This window comes from Gossypium raimondii, chromosome 5 (assembly GCF_025698545.1).
Source record: "Gossypium raimondii isolate GPD5lz chromosome 5, ASM2569854v1, whole genome shotgun sequence".
Classification (NCBI taxonomy): Eukaryota; Viridiplantae; Streptophyta; class Magnoliopsida; order Malvales; family Malvaceae; genus Gossypium; species Gossypium raimondii.
In genome coordinates, this window is record NC_068569.1 from 20,336,091 (window position 1) to 20,354,532 (window position 18,442).

General features: G+C 31.7%; 2 protein-coding genes across 3 annotated transcripts; both read left to right on the forward strand.

Annotated features, from left to right (window-relative positions):
* Positions 1-1,584: 1,584 nt before the first annotated feature.
* LOC105765829 (probable methyltransferase PMT10) lies at positions 1,585-7,768 on the forward strand. The gene is made up of 9 exons (XM_012585086.2): positions 1,585-2,260; positions 4,565-4,714; positions 4,794-5,064; positions 5,359-5,469; positions 5,849-6,008; positions 6,672-6,929; positions 7,022-7,144; positions 7,247-7,324; positions 7,419-7,768. The coding sequence occupies exons 1-9, from the start codon at positions 1,628-1,630 to the stop codon at positions 7,615-7,617; spliced, it is 1,983 nt and encodes a 660-aa protein (XP_012440540.2). The 5' UTR covers positions 1,585-1,627; the 3' UTR covers positions 7,618-7,768.
* Positions 7,769-9,825: 2,057 nt separating this feature from the next.
* LOC105769715 (PHD finger protein EHD3) lies at positions 9,826-16,840 on the forward strand. Of its 2 annotated transcripts, XM_012590529.2 has the most exons (9): positions 9,826-9,991; positions 10,435-10,693; positions 12,399-12,587; positions 12,699-13,031; positions 13,362-13,411; positions 13,518-13,557; positions 14,865-14,954; positions 15,080-15,121; positions 15,463-16,840. In XM_012590529.2, the coding sequence occupies exons 2-9, from the start codon at positions 10,463-10,465 to the stop codon at positions 16,375-16,377; spliced, it is 1,890 nt and encodes a 629-aa protein (XP_012445983.1). In that variant the 5' UTR covers positions 9,826-9,991; positions 10,435-10,462; the 3' UTR covers positions 16,378-16,840. The 2 variants fall into 2 exon arrangements, with proteins under 2 accessions (XP_012445983.1, XP_052487207.1); XM_052631247.1 differs by lacking the exons at positions 13,362-13,411; positions 13,518-13,557.
* The last annotated feature ends 1,602 nt before the right edge of the window (positions 16,841-18,442 follow it).

Genomic DNA, 18,442 nt, shown 5'->3' on the forward strand with positions numbered 1-18,442 from the left:
AACCAAATATGCATTCAATAATATTTAAATACAAGTTTATTGTCACTCTATCTATATTCATTTTAAATAAATTTTAAATAAAAATATTTTCTTTTACTTACGTTTGGGTGTGATAAAATCTAATATTTATAAAACTATTGATCAAATTGATATCACAAGTTAAAAATAATTATTTATATTAATTAAATTAAAATAAATTAAAATATAAATAATTAAATTAAAATAATTAAACTCGTAAAAATACGTGCGTGAATTAAGAAACTAATGGAAATTTTAAAATAATTATTTACTTTAATTGAGTAAAATAAATATATAATTGTTAAATTAAAATAAATAGACACGATAATATAAGTGCGCACGTGATTTAAGAAATTAATAATTTTAAAAATAATTATTTACATTAATTGAGTAAAATAAATATATAGTTATTAAATTAAGATAAATAAACACATCAATATACGTGCGCACGTGATTTGAGAAACTAATAATTTTTAAATTAATTAAGTAAAATACATATATAATTAATTAAATTAAAATAAATAAACGCGTCAATGGACATGGGCACGTGATTTAAGAAATCAATAAATTTTAAACATTTAAAATTAATATTATATCATTTTAAAGATTTTAAATATTATATCATATTGTATATGTACTTGTTATAAAGCTTATGAATATGTTTTTTTTCATGCTTCTATATAATTATAATTTTTATATTAAAGAACATAAAATTATATATCTAATGTTTTTCTTTAAGATCATTTTACACTTACCTTTTTAATAATATCATTTTCAAAATTAAATTTATTTTTTAAAGATTATAATATAACTTATTATTGAATCCAACACTTATTGATAATAATATATCTAATAATTAAATCGATGTTAATAAAATTTAAAATAAATTTTAAACATTCCATCAATGATGATTGTTAAATAAATTTAAAACATATTATATATATAAAATATATTATTTTCATTCACAACACCTTACCATAATCTAATATATTTTAAAATAATTTTTGTTGGGATAAATTTTAAAATTATACATAAACTTTGATTTAACGTGCAATTTATATACACGTGAAACCCTAATTGTGATTCAAATATATACTTGAAACTTTAATTTTAATTTAATCATACACATTTAAAGAATTAAATAGATCAATTTAGTTTTATCTTGGATAAATATAATTATTTACGTATGCAATATACAAACATAAAATAATGTTATACGGATAATTGGGTTAATAATTTACAATAATTAGATTAAATCAAAATTTCATGTATAAAATTACACAAATCAAAGTTTATGTATTCAATTGCATATAAAATCATAATTCATGTATAATTTTGATATTTTTCTCCTAATTTTTAATACCAAACTAATTTAACTTATAATTGTTATTTTTATATATGTTAAACTAATAATCAAACTGAAAAATGTTTTTTTTGGTGAAACAAAACCAATTTGATTTCAGGAGGTTAATTTGGTTAAAACCGAATTTACTGCCAGCAAATTTTTTCTGGAACTCAAAATCTGTCGTTTTTTTCCCTCGCAGGTTTTCCATCAATTTCCAGGGAGAAATCATAAAAACTCCAAAAGTTTTTTACAAATACAAACAAAATGAAGCCGACTGCTCCAATAACCAGTTCTACAACAACAACCGTGGCATCATCGATGGCGACAATAACTGATGTCTTTAAAACTCCGAAGTTCGTTAAATTTTCGGCCGTGGCTCTCCTCTCTTTTTCCTTCGTTTTCCTTTACACTTACTTCTCCTCCTCCTCCTCTCCTTTCTCCTTCAGTTACTACTCGCTACCTCGGCAAATGTCGCCTCCGCCTTCACCACCTTCACCGCCGCCGCGTCTTCCGGCAGTGAGAAGGACGGGGATAATCGACGAAACGGGAGCAATGTCGGACGAATTCTTTATCGGAGAGTGGGATTCAATCTCCATAAGTGCTCTTACAGAGCTCAGCGACGGCAACGGGGTAGGAGGAGAGGAAGAAAAGGAAAAGAAGAATAAGAGTGGTGGTGAAGTTAAGGTGAGGTTTGAGAAATATAAGGTATGCGAGAGGAGTAAAGTAGATTATATACCGTGTTTGGATAATGAGGAAGCTATTAAGCTGTTTAATAACAGTGACAAAGGGGAGAAATACGAAAGGCATTGTCCTGGAAATGATAAATCGTTGGACTGTGTAGTTCCGAGGCCGGAAGGTTACCGGATTCCTATACCGTGGCCTCAGAGCCGTGATGAGGTTAGTTTTCGCCTGAAAGTTCTTTTTCATTTACATATTTTTTTAAAAAATTAATTAGATTTTGCAGTAAGAAAATTTTTCTCGAGCAACTGCGTTTTGGGATTTATTTGTTTTATCGTTGATGGGTTATTAGATGTCAGATCTAGCACCTCTGTTCCTTTCATTCCAGCAGACATTTCCGTGTCCCTTACGTGAGATAATTTAAATGAAACAAATGTATGCGTTATTCCTCAAATTCAGTTAGAAGATCAGACTTATGATATTTAAATTTAATTTAAAAATATATTACTATTAATAATAAATCAAATTTTATTATTTTTAATATATTTTAAATAATAAAACAAATTTTAGACTTCTAGCCCTATTAGACTCATAGTGGCTAGTAGCTCTCAGAATGAGAATTCTAATTTACAAGTGTAGAGGGTAAAATAGTTTTATTAATATTAGGTTTGATAAATATCAATACGATGAATTGTTTCAAGGCCAATCATAATTCGCTAATGAAATTCATTTATTTGATTAATATATGTACCTTTAGTAATTCGATATAGATCTAATCTAGTTTATCGAAACACATGATGAAGGGATTTGCTTTGTCCACCGAACTTAATTTTTTTAAAAAAATACACACATAATTTTCGATAACTTCTTGCTGCCTCTTCCAAAAATTCTCAATTTAGTTTTTGTTAATTTATCGGCTTAGTGTGAGATAGAAACATGTAGGGTGTTCAGTCGGTTAACCGACCCGAAATAACATTAACTGAATTAACTGACATTTCAAAATTTTTAACTGTTCACCGAACCGAAATTTTTTCAAAAAAATTAACCGAACCAAAATTTTTTCGTTTAATTCGGTCAGTTAACCGAATTAACCGAAAATTATATGTTTTTTTTATTTTTGGTTAAAAATTAATCAAATTAAACGAATTAACCGAATTACCTGAATTAACCGAATTAAATCACTACATAATTAAAAACATTACATAAGTCTTTGAATTTTTATTTATTTATTAAATTATTTGTTTAGACTTTTAGACTTTAGTTTTAGTTTTAGAATTTTATTTTATTTATTAAATTATTTGTAATTTTTGTGATTGTGTTGAGTTGGGTAATTGGGTTGGGTTGGATATTTGGGTTTGGATTAGGTTTAGGTGAATAGTAGGCCTATTTATATATTATAATTTTGTTTATTAATTTTTTCGGTTAAACCGAAAAAATTTGGTTAACCGACTGGTTTCAAACCGAATTAACCGTTAACCGAAAAATCAAAAATAATTAACCGACCCCCGACTGAAAAAATTCGGTTAACCGACCGATTAACCGAAATCGGTCGGTTAACCGAATTTTTTCGGTTTTACCCGAATTTTGCACACCCCTAGAAACATGCCTGTCTCGTCGTAATAATGAGTGAATCAATGAATGAAAGTGGAAAAAATGAAGGTCCAATTCAGCAGCTTTTTCTTCAATTTCGCGTGGAGTTAAATTCTTATCAGTACGAGTCAAGGGAACGGCCCCTTGGCCTCTGATTTCCATATAAAGGACACGACGAGCATAAATACCCTCTTTAACTTCTATTCTAATGGACTGAATATCTTTCATAAGAAATCGTAGAAAGATGCAACGATTTTTTCCAAGAAAACCCCAATGAAAAATACATACTATTCCCTCCTTTCTATAAAAATTTAAATTAATAAAGATAAAATTATAGTTTAACCTCCTAAAAATGATAAAAAAATTATTTAATCTTTAAAAATTATAAAGAGATAGGTTATTGAAATAGTAAAATTGTATTTTTACTATTGTAAAAATTACAATATAATTTCGACCCCTAAATAAATTTTTGACTTCGCCCCTAAACCCAACTTAAATTATATATACTTTGCCAAAAAAAAAAACAAAATTCTAACTCCAACCGGTCCCAAGTCCCAACCCATAAACAGATTTAATATTTAGTTGTCTAATGTGTGAAATACATTCCCTTTGCCATTTGCCATTTTTAGTAAAGTTGATGAGTTATTTGGTATTAATCCTTGTGTCTAGATATGGTGGTTGTTTTTATTGAAATGCTTCAAATTTAACTGAATTTTTTATATAGACCTTTTTTACATATGTGCTTTTTTTTTGTTAAGTTAAGAAATTTATTCAATAAGCAAGAGGTTACGCAATTTAACTGAATCATTACTTCTATTATGAATAAATTGGATATTAAAATCTCCTTTTGGTGCTATACCTCAAAGTAAATATTTTACTTTGTCAAACATTTCATCAAAGGTTTTTTTGGCTAATTGTGAGTTATAATTGCAGGTTTGGTTCAGCAATGTGCCGCATGCTGGTTTGGTTGAAGATAGAGGTGGGAAAAATTGGATATCAATAAAAGAAGATAAGTTCATTTTCCCAGGAGGTGGAACACAATTTATTCATGGTGCAGATCGATATTTGAATCAGATTTCACAGGTTTTATGATTTCACAATCTTTGCTTGGTTTTAACACTAATCTTTTGCATGGCATTCATAACGATCTCTTTGCATTCAGATGGTTTCCGAGATTTCGTTTGGCCACCATATTCGTGTTGCATTAGATATTGGAGGTGGAGTTGCCAGTTTTGGTGCCTTTCTCCTGCAACGCAATGTTACCACCTTATCAATAGCACCTAGAGATGTTCATGGAAGCCAAATTCAATTTGCACTGGAGCGTGGAGTGCCTGCCATGGTTGCGGTATTTGCTACACGTCGCCTGTTGTATCCAAGTCAGGCTTTTGACCTGATACATTGTTCAAATTGTGGCATTAATTGGACTCGCGATGGTACGCTCTCTTTTCTTTAACATATCTCGTATTGAACAGCTACTACAGCGTGAAATATTTGAGAACTTCTATTTGCATTAATTCAAGAAGCTTCTTTTTTTTATGCGATTACTGCAACCTGGTTAGGATTGCATGTATGCAGATGTGTACTTGTATGTGTCCGTGTTTCACATGTATGTGTTTGCATGCTCAGTAAGTTTAATTAATTGATTTTGTCTGTAAGTTCATGTACGGTTTATATTGATCTTGGATCTTTGATGTTGACACTTCTTTGTATTTTTGCCTGTGATGAAGATGGAATTTTGCTTCTCGAGGCAAACAGGATGCTTAGGGCTGGAGGATATTTTATCTGGGCTGCAAAGCCTGTAGATAAACATGAAGATAACCTACAAGAGCAATGGAAAGGTAGCTCCCCATTTCAAGTTTTTTGCTGCCTTCTCTCCCTTTTTCATAGCTTTTGTACAATGCTTGATATCCTGAGACAGTTTTAGATGCTTCAAATATTTTGAATTGGTTATTCTCTTTCTCTCTCTATTACTCGGGTTTTTTACAGTTCTTGACATCCTGATTCCGTTTTAAATGCTTCAAATATTTTGAACTGGTTATTCTGTTTGGACCTCCCCCCTCACCCCTACCCCCTCAAATGCATGTAGTATATACGTTGATCGACCATGCCCTTCATTCCACCATTATCATCGTTTTAGTATTCAATAATACTGCAGCATTAAAAAAAACATGATTGATACCTAGCAATCACTTATCATTTTTAGCTTATCTTCTTCAGAAATGGGGGATCTTACCACTCGCATTTGCTGGGAACTAGTAAAGAAGGAGGGATATATTGCCATATGGAGGAAGCCTTTAAACAATAGTTGCTATCTTAATCGTGATGCAAAAGTGCTACCTCCCCTTTGTGATCTTGATGATAATTCAGACAATGTTTGGTATGCTTTTCTTCAATACACATACATTTACCAAAAATAACGACACTAGAAAAAAATACAAGAATGAATGTATTTGGCAGTGGATTAATCTCTTTGACTAATTATCCTGCACTATTCTGTTAAAATTTCTCTTCTGATCATGGCTCTGGTGTAGTGAAGCATCAATAGCTTTAGGTTTAAACGTCTGAAACCACCCATGTGTTCAAAAATATTTGGGTGTGTTTTAATTCTACTTTGTGCACCAAACCAACTCTTAATGTTCTTAACGAATTGTTATCAAACACAGATAGCTTCAGTTAGTGATTAAAAGATAGAAATTATTTTTCTGTAGCCATTTACATATAGACATGAACTCTAATGGTTAATCCAAGTGGTTAGACCAATCTCTTTCGTTTTTACATAAATAGTTAACAAATAAAGTTACAAAGTGGCATAGAAGAAGAATTTAGAAATCCTTGTCTAAGCTTGGCATTTAAAAATTAGAGAGAGTAGGGAGTTGGGACGCTTAGGAGAGTTCACACCGCTTAGGACAAACTTGAATAATATTCTCTTACGGAGTAGCTGGGTGCTTTCTTGTTAGTAGTGTTTTTTTTTCCAATAAAATGGCACTTAACTAGTGAAAGTTGAACTGCTCTTAAGAAGTTGCAAATATGACTATTGCAGGTACACTAATTTGAGGACCTGCATCACTCCATTGCCAGGGAATGGTTATGGCTCAAATGTTAGCGCATGGCCTGAACGTCTTCACTATCCACCTGAAAGACTTCAAACAATAGACATGGATGCCCACATATCCAGAAAGGAAATCTTTAGAGCAGAGTCAAAATACTTGAACGCAATAATAGAGAACTATGTACGTGCATATCACTGGAAAGATATGAAACTACGTAATGTGATGGACATGAGAGCTGGACTTGGAGGGTAACATCTTATACATCATGCCACTGCATACACTTTTTTGTAAAAATGCATTGTTATTATTTTGTAATTTTTGTTTATCTCGACTCTGACAGGTTTGCAGCAGCATTACATGATCTCCAGGTTGATTGTTGGGTTATGAATGTTGTTCCTGTTAGTGGGTTCAACACCTTGCCTGTAATTTATGATCGTGGCCTTATAGGAGTTATGCATGACTGGTATAGACTCAACTCTTATATTCAAATTCTTCTTTTAACACAATGCACTTGATTTTTTTTGCCTATTGCTTTCATAATCATGATTCTCAATTTTGTACACAGGTGTGAGCCATTTGATACTTATCCAAGAACATATGACCTATTGCATGCAGCAGGTCTTTTCTCCGTTGAGAAGAAGAGGTAATTTATTCATCCTTCTTTTTCCTGCTTGTGCCCTTTGTTAATTCACATTCTTCATGTAAAGTTTCTTGTGCCCATATCTTGTTTGTTGCAGGTGTAATATCTCAACCATCATGCTCGAGATGGACCGGATATTAAGACCCGGTGGACGTGTATATATACAGGACTCGGTAACCATAATGGGTGAACTTGAAGAAATCGCAAAAGAAATGGGTTGGGTGCCTGCACTACATGAAACAAGTGAAGGCCCACATGCAAGCTGGAAAGTTTTGATCTCTGAGAAACGCATGTGATGTCCATATTGGATATGAACATCAATGAGACCATGTTTTAGCAGTATGTACAGTGCGAAGCCAAAACCATTTTTTAGAGACAGAATGAAATTTTAATTTTTTTTAGTTTATATTTTTATAAATTTTAAAAAATTAAATCGAATTTTTATAATTTTAGGGAGGTTAAAGTGTAATTTTATTTTTACTAATTTAAAAAAAAATTTAAAAGTCTAAATAATAATTTTACATTTTAGAGGGGGCCGGCCCCTGCCACCCCTTAAATTCGCCTCTGAGTATATCTTTCCCAGCCTTTTAGTATATGAACTGAAAGCTCGCATAGAAAGAAACTGCAACTCATTGCATGTAAGATCAAGCATTTCTACGTCTACCTTCAACCCTCAAACTCTTAACTAAGATATTCATCCGAAGAGGACTTTACACGGCTAGAATTCGCAACTTGCAAGAGTTTGTAACATTATTAGTGTTAACTAAATTAAAACTTTGTTATATATTGTTTTTTGATGAACCCAAAAGGAGAAATGTGTCTAATTTTTAGGATGATATATTGTTTTAGCTTATTGCCTAGCCCTAGTGCATTAATAGCATAGGTTTATACTAGCAGAATTCTTTCCATTGTAATTTGTACATTTACGACAGTTGCTATTTAGTAAGGATACAAAATAACTTTTTGATAAATAATTTATATATACACATAAAATAACCCAGAAATCTCCAACCAAAAGATCATCAAAATTTTCAATCTTTAACTACTAGCAAGTTTTTTTAATAACCTTATCCATATTATTAAACCCAAAAAAGCTCCATCAAGCAGGGGTTTGGCGCTTTGCTGTTCGACTATCTTCATGAAAACTTGTGGTAATGGATTGATTCACTGATTTCACATCAAAATGTGCCTTTTTTAACCATATATATTAGTTTGAAAACTTATTTAACAAATTAGTGGGGTTAATGAATTTTTTATTGAAATAGTTAGAAATCGGGAATTGGAGGAGCGGACTTTGGAATACATGACTAGGGAAGACGGCACCTCCACATGCCGACTTCCCCGTTCCCATAACTTTCTTTTTTCTTTCAGTTTTCATGCCTGCTTATCTTATTAAAAGATGGGATATTATCATAAATAATCCTTGAAAGATCGTCAAAATTTCAATATAGTCCATTCATTTTGCAGGTTTAAAAGTAAATCATAATATTCATCTTAAAAATTGTACCTCCTTAACAAATTTTAGGGACAATATTGAAAAATTTAAGATGAAACTAACAAAATTTAAATATAGCTTTGAAGTGGATGGACTAAATTGAAATGTTAATGAAATGTCAGGGATCATGTATGATATTATTCCTTTTTTTTTAAGATAAAAAACGGAAGTCGGATATTTGAAGACCCGACCCGACCTCCCCTCCATAGTCTAAAAATTGAATAATACCATAAATGATCATTAAAATTTGTTAAAATTTCAATTTAGTCCATACACTTCAAAATTATATTTAAAATTTATTAGTTACATCTTAAAATTTTCAATATATTCCTTAAAATTGATCAAATTTTTACATGTTGCTTTCAATTTAAAATTATATTTAAAATTTTTTGAATTAAAAATACTAAACTATATTTTTATTTAAATTAAAAATCATTATAAGACTTAAAAATTAAAGCACTGAAATACAATTATTAATAAAATGAAAATTTATGATTTACATGTTAAAGAAATACAATTTTAAGATGAATATTATGATTTACTTTTATGAACTACATTAAAATTTTGACGAGCTTTCAAGGATTATTTCTGATAATATCCCATTTTTATAAGATGCTGAAAACTAAAGCCACCCTTTATTTCTTCCATTTACTTATTTTTAAAAAAGAGAAGAATTTTTTATTAAAATAGAATCAAGGGATGATAATATAAAATAATTTTGAAGTTTGATGAAATATTAAAATAAATAGAGTAAAGTTAGAGTAATCTATAAAAATTGGTTAAAATCTGACAAGAAAAAAGAAATATTAAATATATATATGTTTTTCCTTACTGGCAACGTGACAACCGAAATTTTAAATATGGCATGTTCAAATTTAATGAAATTAAATAAATTAAAATTTTAAATCAAATATAGAAAGATTAAATTTTAAAAATACAGAGGATAAGGACTATAGACACAATTAAACCCTATACAAAATGTACAAAGAAAAAGGCCAAAACAAAAGTAAACTCAAACTCAAACTCAAACTCAAACTCAAACAGAAGTAAAATCAAATACGCGGATAAGACGGGGAAGCTGCAGCACAAAGGCTAAGTTTCTAACGGAAAATAATTGTGAAACAATTTCCCAATTTTTTAGGGTTTCAATTTCAGGTCTCAAATTTTCAACTCAGGTTAACCTTCCTTCTTCTTCTTCTTCTTTATTTTTATCTTCTCTTTAGATTTCTTCTTGGTATTCGGTGTTCGGTACTCGAGAAAATGCAGGGAGGGAAAAAAGACAGAATAATGTTGTTTTATTAATTTGATTTATTGTTTTTAATCTTCAAATTATTCTTAATTTAGTAAGTAGTGAAGTTCAGTTTAATTACTTAGCTTAGTTTGGATTTCTTTTATCGTTTTTTGGTGAAGCTAAAGCAGGGGATGATTTATTTAGAGTTCAATTTTCTTTTTGGATATTTCCTTTGTTTTCTGTCTGCCTAAAGGTTTTTTTTTTTTTTACTGAATTTGCTTGGTTTTTTCGTCTAATCTAATGATTTTTGAAAATGTGAATTTGAAAGACAATGTCGGTTTATTACAGAGATATCCTAATTATGTGGTGAAATGCTTGCAAAACTAGGGTTTTGTTCTGTTTTGTGAAGGTGGAGATGGGTGTTGAGGAGGGGACAAGAAACGGTGAAGGAGCAGAGATTGTGGAGGAGATTAAGTGCTTCAAGAGTGAACCAGTGAATAATGAGTTTGGGCCTTTATTTGTAAACGATTCTGGTGATGGGAGCTCAGGAGCAAGTGAGAGTTTGCGAACATATAAGAGACGGAGACAGTTAAGGTCAACTTCAAATATTGAAGTGCAAGATGGTGGGAGAGCTTCTACAGACCAGGTAGATTTTGATTAATGTTTTTCAATATGTATGCTTGAAGTGATAGATGCTAAGTATCTTTCTTTATTGTACTATTCAAATGTTGAGATGGGCTTATTCTGATTACGTTCACCAATTCATGTTACAAGATTTGTTTTTCCTTTAGTTAAAGAGCTTTCTTATTGTAGATTTGGATTATGGATTGAAAAATATTAACTTGTTTTCAATCAGATGGAAAGCTCTGCCTGGAGACTATCCTATGAGTATGAGCAGAAGGTGTGACTGGGTCGTTGGGTACATAAAATACAATTTCAAGCTACTGTGTTAAGTCTAAAACTGGTGTGCATAATATGAGATAAATATGTGATTTTTGATGTCTAGAAATATAATGAATGGTTGTTATGTAATGATGGTATTTGGAAAGTCAAATGATTTTCAGGATGGCTTTGTTGGTTGAATGGTCATTTTTTCAACCTTTTTTTTTGCCCTTTGAGCAATGAGAGTGTTAGAAAATGTTTGCGGAGATATTGATTCTACAAATCCTCTGAAAGCCTCATGTATAGTTCTGTAATGCTTCATCAATATGTGTATCTTAATCTTGCTTGAACCTGTGAAAGTTTCAGCATCAGACACGAATATGTTTAATTCTTCTCATATGGACACATATTTGTCAGTTGAAGAGGAGAGATGTATTTCACAAATTTTAGTCCTGTATCACAAGGAAAGTAATACTCCTTTTGTCAAGTTTCCTGTTTTTGTTGCTATGTAATCCCATATGTTTTATGAAAAAATATAATTCCAGCATCAGAAATAAGTCACACAGCACGATCTAATTCCTGCATTATGACTTCAAGCCACCTTCAGGTAACTAATAGATAATGATTAAGCAGAAGCTTTTGAATTTAGTGAAGCAAGATATGGTCCCATATGCCACCCTGTCGTGGAACACATGGATGATGAAACCAGAAAAGTTTCTCAATATCTAAAGCAAGATTTCATGTTTTCGTTTGCAACCACAATATGGTACACAAATATGCAGATTTGTATATATTCTTTAGCACCACAATTGATACCATACAATGAATTCTTTTATTTAAATTTGATGTAATTTTATTAAATTTTGGCTGGTACATGGCATTTGAGTAATTAACAATGATTAAACTTTTATCAGATGAGCAGCTGAAACTTTTTCTTCTCTAATGTGGCTTTTGACTGACTCACACTAGAAAAACCCTTTTATGTAAGGCTTCTAGATCTTGTGACTTTGAAGCTGGGATTTCCTTCTTTAAGGTCAGTCAGAGGTTTAGTAATGGAAGTCTTAATTGTAAGGAAAAGACAGGGCAGATGTTTGAATTTAAGATTTTATTTTTTGTTACCTTTTATGGATTAATTTTTTCATCTCGTGCTTTTGTACATGCAATGTTGAGGGGCCTGGTATGGTTAATTGATTTATATTTCAGTTATCCTATAGTTTAGTTCTACGATTCTTCTGGTTCAGTAATGAAAGGTATACTTATTCTTTCTCCTTGTGGGAAATTTGTAGTTATATGATTTGTTTAATTGCATTAGTCATACATGCAATATTGCATTTCTTTTTTTTTAATATGAGTACCTGAGTATTCTATTTGGGCAGACATGTTGTGGTCTTTGTTATTCTTTTGTCCTAAGAACAGTTGGTTTGTTTGATTTGTTTAACATGCTAAGGGATTCTAATTTTTGTGAGCAGGTCACTCTTCCTTTTACAGATCATTGTGCTTCTTTAAATGATTTCAATTATCGTCTACAAAGGAAGTGGAGAAATGTTGTATTGGAGAACATGCATCAGTTTTTAAATGGTGATGAAGGTGGTATACGACGTTGCATTCAAGATGCACTTTTATTTCATCAAGAAAATGATTGTAATGTGACAGTTAAGGTTTGTGCTGTTATCTGAAATCCATATGGTCTATGACGTATTCCAGTGGTATTTTTCTTGTTGTTTTCCTTTATAATATATTTGAAAAGTTGTTTTATGATTCTTTCACAGGATTCTGATACTTGTCATGAAGATAAACAGAACTGCTCTCCACAAGCCGGGCAGATTCCTAATGGAACTCAGCATACTGCTGAGAAGCTGAAGGGTGTTATATCTAATGGGTCTTATAAGGAGTTATATCCTCAAACTACCACTGAGAGGTGTCAACGTGTTTTCTTTGATGTTATAATTTCAGAAAAGTTCACATCTTTGTGTAAGCTTCTCTTAGAGAATTTCCAAGGGATTAAGCTTGACAATCTTTTTCACTTAAGTCTAATAAACTCAAGGATGAAAGAGGGAGAGTACGAGAGATCACCTATGCTTTTTGCATCAGATATTCAGGAGGTAATTTATTTGACCATTTTTATTTGTATGCATTGCTTGAATGGAGTTGCTTAGTTAAAAGGTAATAATGTTTGGCTTTTTCATTACCCCTGAAAACCAAGATGTTGATAAGTGAAACAGCTTCATGCTATGTGTGTGCGTGTGTGTTGGCATTCTTTAAAACAATTGAACAGCTCGGAATTTAGTTTATTTTCAATGGCTATGATTGTTAAAAGTTTACAAAAATGAACTAAGGAGAGCTTATAAATAAGGGAGTTACTCTTTGTCAACAGCTTGAATTTAGAGAAGTTCCCATCTAACTCATAGTTAATTATGTGTTGTGAGAATTAGGGTCATTGTGAGACTTCTGATAAATTCTTTGCCATATTCAATGAAGAGAGGTTTGTTGTGAGACTTCAGATAAATTCTTCTCTTCGTCTTTGGCATATTTGCAATGATTCAAGAATCTGCTGTTTACTGATATAGGCTTTTACTAATTCTGTCCAGATTGAAGTCTCAATGTAAGGGACCTTTTAATTTCTTGAAGGTACTCTGTTTATAATTGTAAGTGCATTGATAATTAGCCTTTCCTTTTTTACTTCAGGCAAAATTAGAGTGATCGGAAGCATTTTGACACTGTTTTCCATTGAGTTTACCTACAAGCTATTTCTTTTCTACAGAGAAGGCTACTAAACTAATCTAGTATAATATAAACCCAGTATGCCTACTAGTAAAAAGACACTTCAGCTACTTAGGACTTTGGTATATTTGATCTCTTCTTGCCTGTTTACGACTTCAGTGTTTAGGAGTTTTGTTTGAAGATTAATAATAGGGAAGAGTTACTGTTGAATTGGGGTGCCTTGCTAATGACTAGAACAGGGCTTAATGGCCAATTGAATCGCTAATTGCTCCACAAAGCTTTTGAATCTGATTCATTCCTACGACTTGAATCAATTGCTCTTGTGCAGTTAAATTCCTGCCTTTAGTTTCATTCATCTAACTGTGCTGAATGATGGTCACAAGAGGTTGGCTGGAGGATTAAACCCTATGTATTGTAAGTCTTGTTGACTGCTTAGAGCTAGAGAAGGAGGTCGTAATAAGAAGAATGCTTAAAATTGTTTATTATCTTTCTAAAAGAAAGTACACTGTTCTTAATTCTAGTTCTATGCATAAAGAGTAATTATTTATATTTGATTATCGGCCTTCTTTTAAATCCTCTTTCTAGTTGATTATTGCACTTTCTCTCCTTTTTTTTTTTGGGGGGTATAGAGTACTTGGTTTTCCCTAATTTTTTGTTGCACGCAATGAACCTGTGCAAATGTATTATTCCTTTTCTGTTAGGTTTAGGGCAATACAATTTGAGGCGATAATGTTCTTATTTGTCTCTTGTGGTACCCTTTCTTTACATTACTACAGATTTCAAATTATTTTTCATTTCTTCTGCTTCACTAGACCGAAGTTACACATCTCCAAAGAATCTAATTAATAACATCTCTTTTGATACCCTTACTGTTCATTCTTTCTTTCTTCCCATGCCAAATTTTTCTTTAAATTGAACATCTCCAAACAATCTTTGTGGTTCTTAAGCTGTTATCAGACCATCTTAGTTGATTCGTTTAGTTCCATTAATGAGTTTGTATGTTGTTAGAAGGAAACAGAAAACTTTGGGGTTTAACATGTTTTAATATACACACACAACACTAATCTAAAGTTTGATGCATTTTCTAAAGAAAAAATGAAATTCTTATAAAGTAATCAGAAGAAATCAAAATGGCTGCTCCCTGTAGTAGATTCAGTTCTTTTTGTTATCATTCTATATATATATTTCTGTTAACCTAAATACCTCCTGTGCAGGTATGGAGAAAACTTCAAGTACTAGGATCAGAAATGATATCCCTTGCGAAGAGCCTTTCAAACATCACAAGCGCTTCCTGTAGTGAACAAGTGAGTTAATGAACATACACTGTGCTACTCTTGTTATTTTAGTTTTAGTAATTTGCTTAAAGAAAAACTATTGCATTGATAATGAGTTATGATTTTATTGTGATGCTTTTTCTTCTATCTTTCAGGTTGGATGTTCTGGTGGCAGTGCTGAAAAGGAGGAACATGAGGTAAGCATTCATGAATTAGCTTATAGTGTGCATTGGCTAGTTGGTTTGCTTCTATCCTGCTTGTTTTTATGACAGGATGAGGCATGTTTCCTGCTGGCGTCTTGTAGTCATATTCTGTTCTGCGTTGCTGTCTGAATTTAGCATTTGTAGAGCATTTTGAGGGATATTTGAATTCAGCATTTGTATAGAATCTTGATTTTAACTCAGTAGGACTCTAACTTGAATTGTTCTCTAGCTTTTAATTGCATTACATGCATGTAGTCTGTATTACATGTTAAGAATCTGATTTAAAGGTTGGGTTCATGCCTGAGAAATATTCTGAATTTTGTTCTATGAAACAGTTCTGTACTCGGGAATCAGAAATTCTTGCTAAACGGGAGCAAATTGAAGCTTGTGGTGTCTTTAAAGTTTTCACTTGCAGGTTTTGTGGGGAGAAAGCGGATGGGAAGGATTGTTTAGTATGTGATTCATGTGAGGAAATGTACCATGTTGCCTGTATTGAGCCTGCTCTGAAAGTGATTCCACCAAAAAGTTGGTATTGTGCCAGCTGCACCGGTAATGGAATGGGATCTCCACATGAGAACTGTGTGATATGTGACAGACTGAATGCCCCGCGGACTCTCAACAGCAATGTTGCTGATGAAAATTATAATGAACATTTTGAAACATCTACTGAATTGGAAGAAAATTCAAACTGTAGTGTTGGTAATTGGCTTCAGTTATCACCAGGGAGCAAAACCCGGCTTGTTTGCAAAATTTGTGGAGGTAATTTTGTAAAAGGTGAGAAGTTAAGGAGTTGCGAGCATCCTTACTGCCCCAATAAATATTACCATGTTACGTGCCTGACAATGAAGCAGTTAAAAACATATTGTTCTCGCTGGTACTGCCCTTCTTGTCTGTGTAGAGCTTGCCTTGCTGACAAAGATGATGATAAGATTGTTTTATGTGATGGCTGTGATGCTGCATACCACATTTATTGCATGAAACCACCACAAACTTCAATCCCAAGCGGAAAATGGTTTTGTAGAAAATGTGATGCTGGGATCCAGCGAATACAGAGAGCTAAAAGAGCATATGAAAGTAAGCTGAAAATGAAGGGCGTAGGAGGTAAAATGGCATATGGTAATCTGGAATCGAGCCTGAATCAGAGAGAGAAAGAGGAATCTGATAAAAGTAGAGGTGGAATGGACATGCTTCTATCTGCTGCCAGTTCTCTACACTTTGTGGAGAAGTTGAATGCAAATCGCAAGAGTTAGAAAGACCTTGCTCTCGGAGGACATAACATGATATGATTTGTTTTTCACGGTATAATGCCTTTACCTTTTCTATTATGGATAGCTCAGATTGACAACTTATTTTCACTTCATTTTTTGGGCTGGGAAGCAGATTGGTGTAGGTGTAGGTTATTAACTTCATTAGATTTTACTAGCATTTGGATGAATAGCTATGATCAAAAAACGAATTCAAAAATGAATAGCATTTGTATGATCTCTGCTTGATCAATGGGATTGCCAAACTGTAAGATCCTGTTGGTACAGAAAATCATCCACTAACAGGTACGATTGAACTAATGTTAGTTTGTAGTTTGAGAATAGATAGTTTTAGTGTCAAAAGTGAATGTTTCCTAACAATGTTGTATAATTGTGGAGAAAACTCGAACCAAACAGCCTGTTGTAAGCTATGAAAAGTTTAGTCTAATTGGATGATTACCTTTTGTTATGCTTTTGGATATAATTTTTGCTTCACTAGGTGAGTTGGCTCTATGCTTTATCCTTGTTATTTCATTAATCTTTGTCCTTGTTTTTCCTAATCTCTCATTTTCATTAAATTTAAGTAGGGAAAGAAAAAATCAATTGAAGTAGATTCGGAATTTGTAAGTTGTAATATTTACTCTCTCTCTATTGTTGTTTGGTTATATATTTTTAATTTAGCTTTTGATATGTAAAAGGAAAGATTACATATACACTATTTTGACCATAAGAAAAAAAAAGATTGCAATGTTGAAGCTTGTAGATTCATTAAAAAATAATGCCCTTGTTGTTTAGAATCCTGTATGTATTAGGTACATGAATGTGTTACATTTTCATCTTTTTATGATTATATTTCATGTGACTGGCGCTTCTTTGGAAGTTGTTTTATACCCATGTTTGAATATGTATTTTTTTTGTTGGAAAAAAATATTTCGACATAGATGCATTAAGTGAAGAGTGCTATTGGTGGATAGACTGTATTAACTTGGAAGCAGTATGTTGTTGCTACATGTTAAACAACCTAATGTATTAGTATTTTAGTACTTTTTTTGCCTATAGGGAATTAAAGAAAACAATGTTAAATAACTGAAAATGATTTTGATTTTGACAACAGAATAGATGAGAGAACATTTTAGCTATGTCAATTTAAGTAATTAATTTGTATTTTTCAAATCATAACAGAAATATTATCTTTATTATACTTTTTTTTTTGGGTTTTCAGTCCATCTATTATAAAATGGAACATGGATGGTATTGTGTGGGTTCAATACTGGATGGGTACTTTGAGGTGCTTCTTTTATTAAATTTTTGGTTTTAAGTAAACTAATCGGTCTTGAGATATTTGCTATTTTTTTTTAATTCTAATGGCAAATGCTGCTTTTTAACCCTAAAAGAATGCTCTTTTCCACGTTTTATAATTATTATTATTTATATATTTTAATTGAGAATTTTATTTTGACAATTTTAAAACTAGTATTTTTTAACCTTAGGAAAAATTAATAACAAACCTTTTTTGATACATCTATTATTGATTTATACAGGCTTGGGTACGTGTATATAAAAATAATATCGTCACAGAAAGAAAATTATATTGGATGGTAATTATCTGTGATCTTTATGTAGAGAATAAAATAAATAGTATATATAAATAATAACTACTCCATCTGTGGTCCGACCCACAAGTTGACTTCATCGGATTTTTCTTTCCTTTTTGGTTTATTGACCTCTTTTCGGGTTTTCGGCCATTTGAGCAGCCGACACCTGTCAGTTTTTCCTCACTGGCAACCTGAACCATCCAGTTCCAGATCCGACCCAACTAAGCAAAGGTCTAATTTTGTCCCAGTGCCTGTACTTTCTGAATTCCTACAATTTAATCCGTTTACTTTTTCTTTAAATGAATACTTATGCTTGTAATTCTTAGAATTTAGTTTCTCTTAAAGTATAGTTAATAAATTTATCAATTAAAATTGGTTAACTTTGAATACATGTTCAATTGAATTTTAATTTTTAAATCAAGCATTTGAATATTAAAATATCACATGTTCAAATTTAATAAAATTTATTAGTAGTG

Excerpts from the sequence above, each read along its gene's own strand:
- LOC105765829 (XM_012585086.2), top strand. The coding sequence starts at position 1,628 with ATGAAGCCGACTGCTCCAATAACCAGTTCTACAACAACAACCGTGGCA. Across the intron at positions 6,009-6,671 it reads GATAATTCAGACAATGTTTG|GTACACTAATTTGAGGACCT; the intron begins GTATGCTTTTCT and ends TGACTATTGCAG. Across the intron at positions 7,145-7,246 it reads ATAGGAGTTATGCATGACTG|GTGTGAGCCATTTGATACTT; the intron begins GTATAGACTCAA and ends TTTTGTACACAG.
- LOC105769715 (XM_012590529.2), top strand. The coding sequence starts at position 10,463 with ATGGGTGTTGAGGAGGGGACAAGAAACGGTGAAGGAGCAGAGATTGTG. Across the intron at positions 13,558-14,864 it reads GACCTTTTAATTTCTTGAAG|GTATGGAGAAAACTTCAAGT; the intron begins GTACTCTGTTTA and ends CCTCCTGTGCAG. Across the intron at positions 15,122-15,462 it reads CTGAAAAGGAGGAACATGAG|TTCTGTACTCGGGAATCAGA; the intron begins GTAAGCATTCAT and ends TCTATGAAACAG.